The sequence below is a fragment of the Rousettus aegyptiacus genome, unplaced genomic scaffold, assembly GCF_014176215.1.
Source record: "Rousettus aegyptiacus isolate mRouAeg1 unplaced genomic scaffold, mRouAeg1.p scaffold_m13_p_11, whole genome shotgun sequence".
Taxonomy (NCBI): Eukaryota; Metazoa; Chordata; class Mammalia; order Chiroptera; family Pteropodidae; genus Rousettus; species Rousettus aegyptiacus.
In genome coordinates this window covers 20,874,125-20,888,483 of record NW_023416286.1, presented here as the reverse complement: position 1 = coordinate 20,888,483, position 14,359 = coordinate 20,874,125, and the positions used below count along the sequence as shown (strand labels likewise).

At 37.7% G+C, this 14,359-nt stretch overlaps 1 protein-coding gene across 5 annotated transcripts in view; it reads left to right on the top strand.

Moving 5' to 3' along the window:
* Positions 1–14,359, top strand: part of LRCH1 (leucine rich repeats and calponin homology domain containing 1) — a 180,032-nt gene that overhangs the window by 119,248 nt on the left and 46,425 nt on the right. For all 5 annotated transcript variants that reach the window (XM_016142295.2, XM_016142297.2, XM_036228603.1 and 2 more), the window contains exons 5-9: positions 5,877–6,013; positions 6,760–6,887; positions 8,469–8,532; positions 11,621–11,726; positions 13,746–13,873. In XM_016142295.2, the coding sequence (XP_015997781.1) occupies positions 5,877–6,013; positions 6,760–6,887; positions 8,469–8,532; positions 11,621–11,726; positions 13,746–13,873 (563 nt within the window). The remainder of the gene's footprint in view (positions 1–5,876; positions 6,014–6,759; positions 6,888–8,468; positions 8,533–11,620; positions 11,727–13,745; positions 13,874–14,359) is intronic.

The window sequence follows — 14,359 nt, the reverse complement described above, 5'->3', positions numbered from 1 at the left end:
TAATTAATCAAGGAGCACAGCGATAAAACATTCCCCTGTTTAAGGCTGCGTGTGTATCAGTTTGCTCAGGCTCCCATAACAAATTATCACACACCGAGTGGCTTAAACAACAGAAATTTATTTCCTCACAATCTGGAGGCTGGAAGTCCAAGATTAGAGTGTCAACCAGTTTGATTGCTTCTGAGGCCTCTCTCCTTAGCTTATAGATAGATGGCTGTCTTCTCTTTGTCTTCATTTCGTCTTCTTTCTGTGTCTCTGCGCTAATCTCTTCTTAGACTTAACACTAGTCAGATTGCATTAGGGCCCATCCTAATGACCGCATTTTAACTTAATTATCCCCTTAAAGACCCCATCTCCAAAAACATTCTGAGGTAGTGGGGTTAGGACTTCAACAATTCAGCTCATAACAGGAGGCAACATGAACTGTATTTGGCATAGACATACGATGTTCTGGAACATCGTGCCAACAGTTTAATTGGCATGCTTGGTTCTGCAGGACTTCTGTTCTGGACTTCTGTTCTGGGTGTCCTGGTTAGAAATCCTTGAGTCCAAAATCTGTTCTTTAGGGAAGGGCACTGCTCCTGCTGAAGTGATATTTGGATTAATGTCACTGGTAGTTTTTTTTTTTTTTTTCTTGAAGGCTGGAAGCACTTATGCCTCCAGAACCTCAGCACTGAGGTGCATTGCCCATGAACCAGCAGGAGCGCTGAGCCCCCTCACATGGCCCTGCCCTAGAGCCAGATTTGGGCAGACCCTTTCCTGCAGCTGTGGGCTTCCATGATCGTGTCCCTTTGATATACTGTGTTGGGGTTTAAGTCAAAAGATAGATTTATTCAGAAATTTTGTACCATTAAGAACTTTGAATTTCATACTTTGGGATTCTCTTTTGGACCTGAATCAGGAATAAGTTGAAGAGCAATACTTTGCTTTCTGTAAAATATTCTCTGGTTTTCAAAGATCACATCGATTTCCATCATTTTCATTTAAGGAGACTAGGCATACCTGATTGCAAAATATATTTTAAAATATACCTTGAAGCAAAAACATATATTTGGAAACAGTTGGCATTTGGTTAATCTGATGCTAATGCAGCTTATTTGACAGCCGCCTGATTTTTATTATTCTGTTCCTGCTTCTTGATCTTTGGCTTGAAGTGCTTCCTTATTTAAGGCAAGAAAATGGAGCTCATGAAAGAGAAAGAACTTTATGAAATCTAATGCACCTTATAGATGAAAGGTTTTTGTATCTGCCATCTTCACATTTCTCATACTGACTAGCATTTTAAAGAAGTAAAATTAGAAACTATCTCAGTATAAAGATTTATTATTTTATTACTTGAGATGACTTGGTTTAAAAATATTGATTTTCCATGTTTTCATTGTGCAATCCTATTTTTGAGTGTTTGAAATTGTTTGTTTTGGTTTGACCAAGTACAAAGGGAAAACTCTTAATAACAGCAAATTTACTGGTCAAGACACCAAAGTAGGTAAATACTATGCTTGTCTCCTTTCACGGCCACATCAAAATTACAACTTAACTACAGAACAGACATCATTGAGAATCACCCGAAGTCTCACTGATCAGAAGTTCTACAACTAAAGACATACAGAAGGAACTATGTCAAGTCTGGTGGGAGAGGTGGAGACGTGGAATGTGGAATGGGCTGGTCCCACACCACACGTGGCGGCTAAAAATCAGGAGGAATATATAGACTGTGGGGGTGCCCCTGAGGAGTGAGGAAACCCAGCCCCATATGAGGCTCCCCAGCCCAGGATTCTAGTGCTAGAAAGAGAAGTCTCTACAGCTTCTGTCTGTTTAAATCAGCAGAGATTGTGGCTGAGTGAGACAGAAGGTGTCTGGAATCCCAGGAGTTCCTCTTAAAGGGCCCACACAGACACACTCGCTGACAGACTCATTCGCTCCAGTGCTGCGGCAGCAACTTGAAAGCCGCCAGGGGCATATGGGGAGGAACTGAATTATCTAGCATTAGGGCCAGGGCTGGAGGAGCAGTTTTCTCCCACACAGAAATGCTGGCAGAATCCACTGCTTCTTTGTTGAGCCCACCCCACTCCCAGAGTGCAGACACAGGTGGGCGCCATATCTGAGTTTCCATTGATCTGGCCAACACCATTTGCCCCGCTCTGGTGATTTCCTGAGATCCTGCCCCTCCCAACTTGCAGGCTCACCTAAGCTGCTTCCAGTGGGTTTTATACAAATGGCTTGTCTTAGCTCATGCTGCAGACTTTTCTCAAATCTCTCAAAGGTTGACAAATGCCAGACAAGCAGCATCTGGCCTCAGCATGCTCTGTACCTCTTGCTAAGGGGCCTCAAACCAAGCATTAGTGGCAGCAGGACTGGTTCTCAGCTTAACTTCTCCCAGGCACTTCCAAGCCCAGCACAAGTGGCAGTCATTTGCAAATCACTTCATAGCTATACCAAACTGCCCCGGTAGGGCACAGGTAGTGGCCGGCCTTGGCCTGCAAAGAGTCTCTCCCGAGAGGCCCCAGAATTAATACACTTGGAGGCCAGCTTGAGACCTTACCATAAAGCACCACTCAACTACTTCCCCAGATGACACACCCAAAGGGCAGACTAGGCAGGCACCGCAGCCCCACTAAAGCAAATCCTGCTTTATAGGGTCAACCTCTGCACAACAGCTCCTCCACTGTAGTCAGCCAGCCCTCACAACTAATCAGCCCGAGGGTCAGTCTCTCCCATGGTTGTGCAACAGCAACTAAGGCTTAACTACAACAGGAGGGCACACACAACCCACACAAGGGACACACCAGGAGCACCCAGCTTATAGGACGAGGAAGATTGTGCCAGTGGGCCCCACAGTACAACTAGAGGCCACTCTACTAAGACTGGGAGACATAACAGCTCTACCTAATACATAGAAACAAACACAGGGAGGCAGCCAAAATAGTGAGACAAAGAAACATGTCCTAAATGAAAGAACAGAACAAAGCTCCAGAAAAAGAACTAAACAAAATGAAGACAAGCAATCTACCATTATTTACAACAGCTAAGATATGGCGGCAACCTGGGTGACCATCAATGGGTGAATGGATGAAGATGAAGTAATACGATGTCAGTTATATGTGGAATCTAAAGAACTAAATAAACAAATGAACAAAACAAAAACAAAGTCATAGATGGTTGCTGGATGGGAGGGGGATTGAGGGGATAGATGAAAAAGAGGAAGGGATTAAAAAGTACAAATTGGTATTACAAAATAGTCATGAGCATGTAGAGTACAGCATAGGAAATATAGTCAATAATATTGTAATAACTATGTACGGTGTCAGATGGGCACTATATTTATCGGGGTGATCACTTTGTAAGTTGGATAAATGTCTAACCGGTATGTCATACACCTGAAACTAATATAATATTGTATGAAAAAAATAACAGATTTATAAGCATATAACCTTTCATAGAAGAAAACTTTCATTTAATCTTGTTAATCACTGAGAAATCTTAAATCACAAATTCTCATTTTCAAAAGGAAAATTTAATTGTTGTACAGTTGCCTGCAATAGTTGCAAAGTGTAGGAGGGAGAGTGCATCTACAATACCGAGATTTTTGTTTCTCTCGCCACTTCTCGCTCTCTTGCCTTAAAAGCATTCCTTTCCCTAAAAAGATGAGTACAAATTTCTATACTTTCCATAATTATGTTTATTTAGGTTCAAGATTTTAAAATACACTCAAAGCTAAAACATTAGTTTTCTGGAAAATCTTTTTAAAAAATAATTCCCTGAGCATCAAGCTTCTTTTTGCTTCATTCTGAGAATTCTTAACAAAAAAAGCACTGATAAAGCAGTCACTTTAAAGATTTTACATACTCCTTGGGTACCTCTTCTCATATGCTTTCAATGTGAGGGGGAGAAAAAAAGTTTGTGTTCTTATTACTCATGTCAGTTTTGTAGTGGTTTTATTACAACTGCTGCAATGAGGATACTATATTTTGTTCCTTCTAGGACCAGAGGACTAAATGCCTCTTTTTGCAACAGAGACGTACGATTTTTTTCTTCTTCTTTTTTCTGTTCTGTTTATTTTGACCTTGTATGGCCTGGAGTTATCATTTTCTCCCCCATTTTCTTGTTGTGAAACTGTCAGATTCTCATTTCCCTAAACTAAGATGATCATTGTGTTCCAAACTGGCACTGAAAGGAATAGTTATTTAAAAAAACATTCTTTATTTACTTGTAAGTGGCTCTTCTCTCCCTTCTGCTTTGTCTTCCAGGAATTTAGCCCTCTACTTTTGCTTTAAAAGGTCTTTCTTTTAAATGGCAAAGAATTCCTGAAGGTTCAGAGTCCTGTTAAAATTTGTCACCCATTTGCTAAACTAACTTTCATGAATAAAGTTAACCGTGACTGAGAAGGATTAATATTACCAGAGGTTACAGCAGAGAGATATAATCTTTCCTGTTTTAGAAACAACCCCAAGTGAAAGGGGGTCTTTCCCTTTTCCTTCAACTTTCTGGATTTCAAGCTGGCCTCCAGGTTCCCTTCCCTCTCTGCCTCCACTTCCTGCTGCTCAAAGCCCTTTCCTCAAGGCAACACCAGGATTAGTGTGCCCTGAGGCAAGTCACCTAACCTGCTATGGGGGAGGGCGGGGGGGGAGAACTGGTTGCTAGCCCGGTACTCAGGGAAATAGTAAAAATACACTTCCTCAGTTTTTCTAAACCAGCTTCCTAACCTGGAACTGAATTTGTGACCTACTGAATTTGATGCTCTTCTGCCTTCTCTTTAGAATATCAGTTCTATGACTTCTTTCTTTAATACAAAGTGGTTCACTAAGGTATGAAAGAAGGAAAGTCCCTTACAGCCCAGAGCAAGTTGAATTTGGGAGAAGGGAGGTTGGTTGCTAGGTGATTGTTTGTTGGAACTTGAAGTAGTGTAGCAGAAAAAAGTGAAAACCCTCAGGCAGTCTGGGTAGAGAAGAGGAGTAGTGTTCATTCTCACTCCAGAGAGCCGTCCTTTTCTTTTTATAGTTCCTGCCTTTTCTCTGCTTTGGAATTCCCTGAGTATTCAGCACTTTACCAGGTCCCATAACATGTGGCAAGGCCCTTTCCGAAATGAACCCTCCAGAGCCTCTCACACAGAGATCTTAGTGGTTTGTCCCTTGTCACCCTACATGACTGGCGTGGTTCAGCTTCTTTGCTCTATGGAATATATTTGACTTGTTTCATGCAGCTGCCAATGTTGATTGGAATGCTTGAAATTACTGAGTGTTTACTATGCCACTGGGTGGGGATTTCAAGCTAAATATAATGTTTTGTCTTCCTGTAGAGCTACAGAAGATTTTTAAAAGCAGTAGAATAAAGCCCTGTCAAATCAGGATTACAGGGTCCATTGCAAAGTTCTTAATTAGATAGCATTTTTTAAAGTGGAGTTAGAAACCATGAACACATTCCTTGTACTAGTTCTGAGGTTATGCCAGGCCAGATACATTAAGTAGATAAGAATATTTTGTAATTAGCCTATTATTCATATGCTAGCAAGTACTGCTTGAAAACATTTAAGTTAAAATATAAACATACTCTGGGTGGTGTTGCTTGTTTCGATTGTTTTGCAGAGGTGGGGAAGACTTTTTCAACAATAGATATGATAAATGTCAAGTGTTTCCAGATGTTATCAGAATTAATGACAATTTAATCAATTGGGCTCCCAATGAAAGATTTCCCCTCCCCTTTGTTAAAATATTATACCTAATTATATACACTATATGCCTCATGTACAACTTGCTTTTGATTATGCTGAATGACATTTCTCTTGACAAGCAGAAAGTAAATTTTTGAATGTTTGACCATTTAATCTTATTCCTTTCTGAGTTTTTTTCTTTCTTTCTTTTTTTTTCCTATTCTTTTAGAGCTAGTAGATCTTCCCTTGGTAAAGTTTGACTTTTCCTGCAATAAAGTGCTCGTGATTCCCATTTGTTTTAGAGAGATGAAGCAGCTGCAAGTATTACTACTCGAGAATAACCCTTTGCAGTCTCCTCCAGCACAGGTGAGGGGCCTGACAAAAATATACGGGATATGCTCTCAAAGGTACTTAGGCAACTCTCGGCAGAGCCAGTTTTTAAATATTCTGCTGATTTAATATTGTATTAGACGTGATCATAAGCAGTCACAGCCTCTAAAAGGATGAATCCTTGGGTGAATCTGAGTACAGTAAGTTGTCTTCTGCTGTATCAAGTCCATTTACCAGCATTTGGCTCACTATTCTGATCACTGTAATCTCAGAATTATATGTTTGATTATTTTACTATTTGTACATCCATTTGAAACATTTTCATGGAGTGTATGGCTTACAAAAAAAGTAATATATTCCATACTTTAATGTTAGCTGGTAAATGAAGCTTAAACATTTTGAAATATGATTATTGGTTATTTAGAGACAAGATTCAAGCTCAAATATTAAACTATTTTAGAAAAAAGCGAAGTATGTCTACTTCCAGAATTGGAACGTCACCAGGTCAGTTATCTGTCTTCTATACTTTTTATACTATGTGTACTTAAACACATTTCTGTTAGAATTTTGCATTTTAATATAAGAAAAACTACAAATTACTTGTGCATGGAATTTGGAGGAAATGACTGCCTAAATTCTTATATTTTCCAAAGAGGTCAAATTGGGTGTGGATCACTGAAGTGTTACTTAAAAGGAAATGCAAAAATTAAAAGTCAGATGTCTAGTGTTTCTATTTTGTTTTGCCATTAAAAAGTAAGTATGTATTACCAATTTCTCTACAGATTTGCACAAAGGGCAAAGTGCACATATTCAAGTATCTGAGTATACAAGCATGCCAAATTAAGACCGCTGACTCCCTTTATCTCCACACAATGGAGAGGCCACAATTACACCAGCACGTGGAAGACAGGTGAGTGTGACTGTCCTGTCTGAAAGCCCCTGTTTAGAATTTCTTTAGGCCAAGCTGTTTCAGGTAACTAACTCCAAAATTCCCTTTGTTCCACTCAACCAATACAGATTTATAATTCAGAGTTTCAGAAACTTTTGGAATAAAAAAGAGGAAATTGATGCTGTTAATAGTATTTTGACCTCTCAAATCTTATCTACTCTCTCCTAATCAATAATCAGTCCTTGTTAAGAATTGCATGTGTGTGTGTGTGTGTGTGTGTGTGTGTGTACTAATGTGTGTGTATATCCTTATAAATAAGATCTATAATATAAATATAGGCATTTTTTGCTTTTCAATTAAAATGATATCAAGCTCTGACATGACTTTTTTTATTTATTAACTTTTAATATACTTGCAGAACATTGTTAAGAAAAAGTGCAGGCTTTATTTTTTAAATTCTCTTTTAAAAACCAGTATAAATAGTTTTGCCATTTCCTGTTTAGAATGGAAGCGTTAGAACCTTTTTGCACATCCTTGGCCTTTTTGTGGTATGAATTGGGCCTTGAATTTTAGAGAACAAAATTCCCACATTGAACACACTTGGAGAAACACAGATTGTTTTGAGAGGTCTTCATTGCAGGAATCTTTCCTTATCTTTATACTAAAAAAGTAAACCGGTGACTTACAATCTCAATCTATTTTAATGGTATTGATGCAGGACAGGGCCAATTTCCTGGAGTTGGGAGACACCAAACCCTGCACTGAGAGAAGAGGGTTCTTTGGCAGAGAATACAGAAAGAATTCAACATACACGCCAAAGATAGGGTCAAAAGGAAAGTTTATTAAAGAGGGGGGAAAGCAAAGACTAGAGAAAGCAAAGACAAAAATCCAGGATAAGGAGATAAAGCCCCAGGTGTCAAGGGATCCAGTTTATGTATCATTCTTTAATTCCTGTGAATTATAATTTAAAGACTTTTTTTTACCCCTTTTTTTTTTTTGATATGGACATACAGTGAGGAAGGTGAAGAGTACGTCGCCTGAAAGGCCTGCTAACAGTTCCCAGCCTTTAATCCATAGGTTCCCTATGGTTTAAAATGAACAATTTTATTTGTGTAGGGCAGCCACTTAAAGAATGTTTTTTCCTGTTTCCCCTTCCACAGGTGTGGGGAATGGGTTGTTAGCAATCCCAGCAGAGCTCTTTCTTTCTTCTGCAGGTGTCCTCCTGGCCTTGAAAGTTATCAACATTTTAAAACATAAGAAGTCAAAGCAATTAGGAAGTTTTTGCTTTTTTATACGCTAGAATCAGTAAAATAAGGAAATTTTTAACTGTTTCAAAAAAACAGACTACTTGGTTAGAGTGTAAATCCATGAAACCCTGAACACAAAGTGTTTATTTGGCACTCTAGTTAGACAGTACAAGTATCTGGTTTTCATTAGGCCCTTGTCTTAACATCCTTTAATACTGGCCTGATTTGTTGCCATACATTAATAATAAAAATTTGTATAGCAAAGTCATTGTTTGAAAATCAATTGATGTATCTTATAAACTTCATGATTTTAATTTTTTCTAAATGAATTCAATATTGATGACATCTATCTCAGCAAGAAGGATTCTGATTCAGGCGTTGGAAGTGATAATGGAGATAAGCGATTATCTGCCACAGAGGTAAAGTTCATGATCGGTTTGTGATTTTTTTTCCTTCCATGTTTCTAGATATTTCTGCTTCATTCATTTAACTCCTTTCTGCTGAAAGTCATTAACTCTCTGTATGGTAATATCAGATAATGTTTGTGAAAGCAATTTGAAATCCTCAAAGCATTATATATATATATTAGCTGTCGATAGCTTTTTCTGCATCTTTAATAATTTGTAAATATCTCAAAAGTAGGGTTTCTATCTCCTTCCCCTTCTTTCACACAGTCCACATTATCTGGAATTTCCTTGAAAGCTTAATAAATAAAATGAAATGATGTACAAGTATCTGAGAGGCATTTTTTAATAAATATGTTTTTAAGTGACAGAGTAGTTTAGGAAAATGTTGTTATATGCATGTGTAAATGTTCAGGAATCAAATGTACATTGCATTTTAGCAGTTTACCCCAAGAAAATGCATTTATGAGTAGCCATAATTTTTATAGCAATATTTGTTTCCTGAAACTCTTTTCAAATCATTGGATAAAGTTTAATTATTTTTAAGCTAAGAGGCCTCCCACACTACAGCTTTTGAAAGTGGTTGGTGGTTGTAAAATAGCTTATTTAGGACATTTGTTATCTCATTCAGTCTCCAAAATCTTTCACAATTATACCATTAAATGGGGCTCCTTGACTGAGGGAGCTATAAGGGAACAGCGGAATGAGTAGGGGATGATGTATCATTAGTTTGTCACACCACTGGGTGGGGCTGATCAGAGTTTGGTGTTACCCCAACAGCAGGTGGGTAACATTTTCCCTCAGTTCTTCCTCAAATGGCACAGTGAATAATTGCAGGTCATTGAGATTTAATAGTTTTATTAAAAATATATTTTAGAAAGACAAAGAATGCCCCAAGGAGGCACATGGTCCCAGCACAATAACCAACACAAAGGGGCCAAAATGGCCACAAAAGGACAAAAAGGCCACCAGAAAAAGAGAGCTCAGAAGTGGGAATATCTGCCTTACATTCAGGCCATGATGGGGTGGTTCCAAAGGCATTCCTAGGTGATTGCCAAGTGAGGCATTTTGATTGACACCTGGCTGCTACATAACTCTTTGCCTCGTGCACATGTGCTTACCCAGAATTATTCTACCATTGTAGTGTTCTTTGTTCCCGCTGTCACTCATGTCTGACTAGCTACCTAACACTAATACAGAACATAGCAAAAGGAAGAAGAGTTAGTAGGCAGAAAAAAAAAAAAAGCCAATATCAATAAAAGAAAATGACTTCCATGGAGCCACATGAATAGTTTACTGTAGTTCCCTGGGGGAGAAAATACTCAACACATTTCTTTATAAGCTATATTTAATTCATTCCCGTTAGCTTTATTAAAATTCGTAAGTCCCTTGAAATGCCCCATTGTTTCAGAAATTACTCACCCTAAGCTTATTTTCTATGAAATTAACAGACTATGCTTTATCCTTTATATCTGTCTTCTAAGGATAATTAAGTTCATTAATGAAGCATTATTACAAAGAACTTCATTATCCTTTTGTTCTTGCTTCGTATAAGTAGGATGCTAATATCATTCTAAAAAGAGGCCAATTTAGTCCTTCTACATCTTAACTAGCTGTATATCTTTGGAATTTTGCTGAGTTTTTAAAATGGGAGAAGAGTGGAAAGGAGAACTTAGAGAAGATTACATTCAACGAAATTGCACAAATCTTCCCTTTGGCTTCTTCTTATCTTGCATTGTAGCCTGATTACCTGAGAACAGCTCCAAGAAATTTGTTTTTTAGAATGATAAAGGTTCTGAATTATCCGGTGTAGCTTTCTGTTTTCACTTTGTTTGCCAATATTTTACAATCTATGGTCAGTTGATCGTGCTCCCCACTTATATCTCATTGTGGAGTTCAAAGGTCACACCTTACTCTCTTTCTTTGGCTGTTGCCATTATCTAGTTGATTTAGCATTTATCACTAAGAAGTAAAAAAACACATCTTTCTCAAGATAAGCCAAAAAATTGGGGGCTTAACAAACATCTCTTTAATGAGTGAAATACATGTTTTCTGCCAGTTTCTAAACAATTTTAGCACGTGTCCTAAAGTAAACAAACACTGATAACCTCGGGAATTTAGGAGCAAGCCTCAACCACCTGAAGTGTGTGCTGCTGAGGAGGTTCCTGATTCCTGTGATTTGGAAAGCTTTTCACTAAATAGCAATGCTGAAGTGGATACGTAGGTAGATAAATGAGGCTTCATGTTTCATTTGTGAAACAATGATAGATTTTTCTGAATAAACTTCATCAACTGATGTGGGAAACAAGACCCCTAGAGAGAATTAACTTTGAGCACCAAGTGGAAGTGTTATTTTGAAAACTGTACAAACACATGTTCCTTTTAAGTCCTATAATCATATAGCACTTTTATACATTTAATGCAACGTCCTCATCCTAAAACAGGGAAATAAACCAAAGCATAGTGTTTAATATCAAATACACGTAAATGAGATATTGTCACAGAGGTTGACTGCCTGCTTTTTGTGATGAGCCACATGAAACTTTAATGCAGTGTTGGTAAATTAGTGTTATTCTCAGATCTCATAATAACATTACTGTTGAAACAATTGATTAGATTTAGGGCTAGTGTGTTAGTGTGTTTGCAAGTATCCTTTGTTCTGTTAGGTGTTACACAATACTTCTTAGTGCAGTAACTATGGCTCTCAGGTTAGAAAATATCATCAGGCACCTGACAGAATTTCACCTTCAAACATGTGTACAGAGAGGTGTTAGCTCGATGAATTTTGACAAAACGGGCATACCCATATTACTAGCTGCCAGGTCAAGAAACAGAGCTTTACCAGCATCCCAGAAAGCCCCACTCATGCACCCACCCTGCAACCCAAGAGTAGCCACTATCCTGACTTCAAACACCATTGAGTAGTTTTGCCTGTTTTTGAGCTTATATAAGTGACATTGACCTCTGTATCTGGCAACTTTTACTGAATATTCTGTTTTTGAGAATCACAGTCTAGTTTATTTTTAATCACATAGTATTCTCTTAGTCTGCACTGATGTGAATGTAGTGCCCCTGAATGAAGCAGTGCCTTGTTTCTTTTTAGCCTTCTGATGAAGACACAGTTAGCCTCAATGTGCCAATGTCAAATATAATGGAAGAAGAACAGATCATCAAGGAGGACTCGTGCCATCATCTTAGTCCAGTAAAAGGTCTGAGAATGAAAGATGGGGAGAAAGTGCTTGTTTTTTAAGTTTCAAATGCTATGTTATATGTGCACAAATATGGCAGTGATAATAGTTAATGTTTATTGAGCTTGTCCTATGCACCAGGTACTGTGCTAATCTGTGATGGTGGTCTCATTCAAAGTTCAAAATTCTGAGGTGGATACTCTAATCATGTCCATTTTGTAGAGGACACTGAAGCTCAGAGAGTCAAAGTAACGTGCCATTGGTCATGCAGCTAGTAAATAGTGCAGCTGTTCTTATTCTGAAGAGTTATACAAGATTCTTTAAATCCATTACTGGAAAGAAAATATTGATATATTATTTAATATAACTCTAGCTTTGTAATACATACAGTCCCCAAATCTCATTAGTTGAACTCAATCCAAATTCAATCTAAATAGATGTTAATGATTGACAGACAACTCCCCACCAGCTGGTGATTCAAGGACCCAAACTCCTTTCACACTGTGATTCCACCATCTTTAACACAAGACTTCTGTTTCAAGGCAGTGGGGGAGGAGTTTGCTCACAGGAAGTTTTTATGGACTGGGCCTAGGAGGCACATCCATCACTTATAAGCTAGAGTTGGTTATGTGGCCACAGCTAACAACATGTGAGGGTGAGAAAGGTAAAGATATATCCCCCACCTTGACTTTGAGTAAATCAATTGACCTTAATTCAATCACCTGTAAATGAGATGATTAGATTAGGTGATCCCTAATGTCTTCTACAGCTCTAAAGTTCTATGGTTATTTAATAATCACCAGATGATTACTAAGCACTCTATGTCTTGAATACCTTCAAAATCCTAGTAATATATTTCATATCTTGGTGAGGAGCCTTCAGTTAATGACATTATGGCAATAATTTGACTGTTCCTGTTTATTCAGTGACTCCGAAAGAAATTACAGAAATTTAGTGTTTACTAATTTGTGACAGAGACTATTCCATGATATCTGTACAGATTAATATGCAGATTATTTCCCTAATAGTTTGAATATGCTCTCATTAGTGATGGGAGAGCCATTTAAACCAACTCAAAGTTTAGAGTTTGCTTTCACTTTTTACATTTAGCTTTTTAAGGTGAGCACTTAAGTTTAGCATTTACATTGATTTGAGATCATGATTGGAACCATATATGGTCCAAAAACATAACTGTATACTTTATGCAAAAATATAACTGCCACTTTCTTAATTTAGATAAGCCTTATTACATTATGCAGTATAAGAGGTAGTGTTTTAGGAAAATTTAATAAAGTAATTTGTTAGCAGTGAGTTTTTCCCCCTCTGTTACAAAAGTAAGTATTCTGCTGGTCAGGAGCCCTTAACGGTGGCCCGTCTTGGTCCTTTTTAGTCTTCAGATCTGAGAAAAGAGATCTTTTTCATGTTTTGGCCTCTCCTACACCCTCTGGAACATATTCTAGTTGATTGTGCTCTGAGAATATGTTCCTCCCTATGTGGCCCTTATCATAGTCACATCTTTTGTTATAATTTTTGATTCTTTATTTCCTTCTCATATTCTTCCTTGAGATTGTTTGCTGCGTAAAGACCATGAGTCAGATTTTAACTTAATTTCCTTAAATCCCTTAAAATACCTGCTATGAGGTAGTCGCTCAATAAATATTTGTTGAATTTTGGATTTGAAATAGTTACTAATCACACATTACTGAGAGCACAAAAGCTCTCTTTTATACTTTTTTTTCTCTGTTCCTTAAAAAAGTAAGAGGAAGTTTCATTTCTTTCATTAGGAACTAAGCCATATAGAGGCCTCCACTTTAAAGTTCAGTCCGGAGCTTTCTGTTTATTTTTCTTTTCTTCTTCCTTTTCGTTTTTTGTCTTTTCCTCATACCTTTGGGGGAGAGAAAACTTGGATCATTCGTATACTTCCTTAAGAGGTAAAAAAGAAGATTGAAATTCTTAGACCATACATTCAAGGGTAATCCGTACTTTGTTCATTTGTTCATGAAATCATGCTTTCTATCTGTCTTCATATTTTCCTAATAGGGGAATTTCATCAGGAATTTCAACCAGAGCCTTCCCTTGTGGGTGACAATGACAGCTTAGGAGAAGAAAGAGACCAATTTACCCATGGAACAGATGTTCTTCACTCAGAATTTATAAACTATAATAAGGTAAGTTGAATATCGACTAATTTATTTATTTATGTACTTGCGTTTGGTTCAAGGTTACTAATCCATCACTTTAAATGTCAGCTTCTTGTTACCTTCCTTAGCCTTTATAACATCATCTCAAAGCTCTGCATATTTATTATCTGACATTAGGAGCCAGTTCCTCCAATACATACCTCTCCATTTATTGACATATGCGTATGATTTTCTTTAGTATTCAGAAAATACACAACATTCCACTACTTAGTGCATTATATCAGTTAGCAGACATCACATTTACCATTACCATTCAGTAAAAGCTAAACTAGACAGGCTTCACATTCTCTTCAATATATTCCAAGTGAATGCCTCTCTTGGGAGTATATTCACAGTATAAAGAGAAAAACAGAGACTTTTAAGATCTGGAAATGAATGTCTTTCCTTTTTGGAAAGATCACTCTGAGGACACTTATTCTAGACTGTCATAGTTTCACTGAGGTGCTGAAAGGT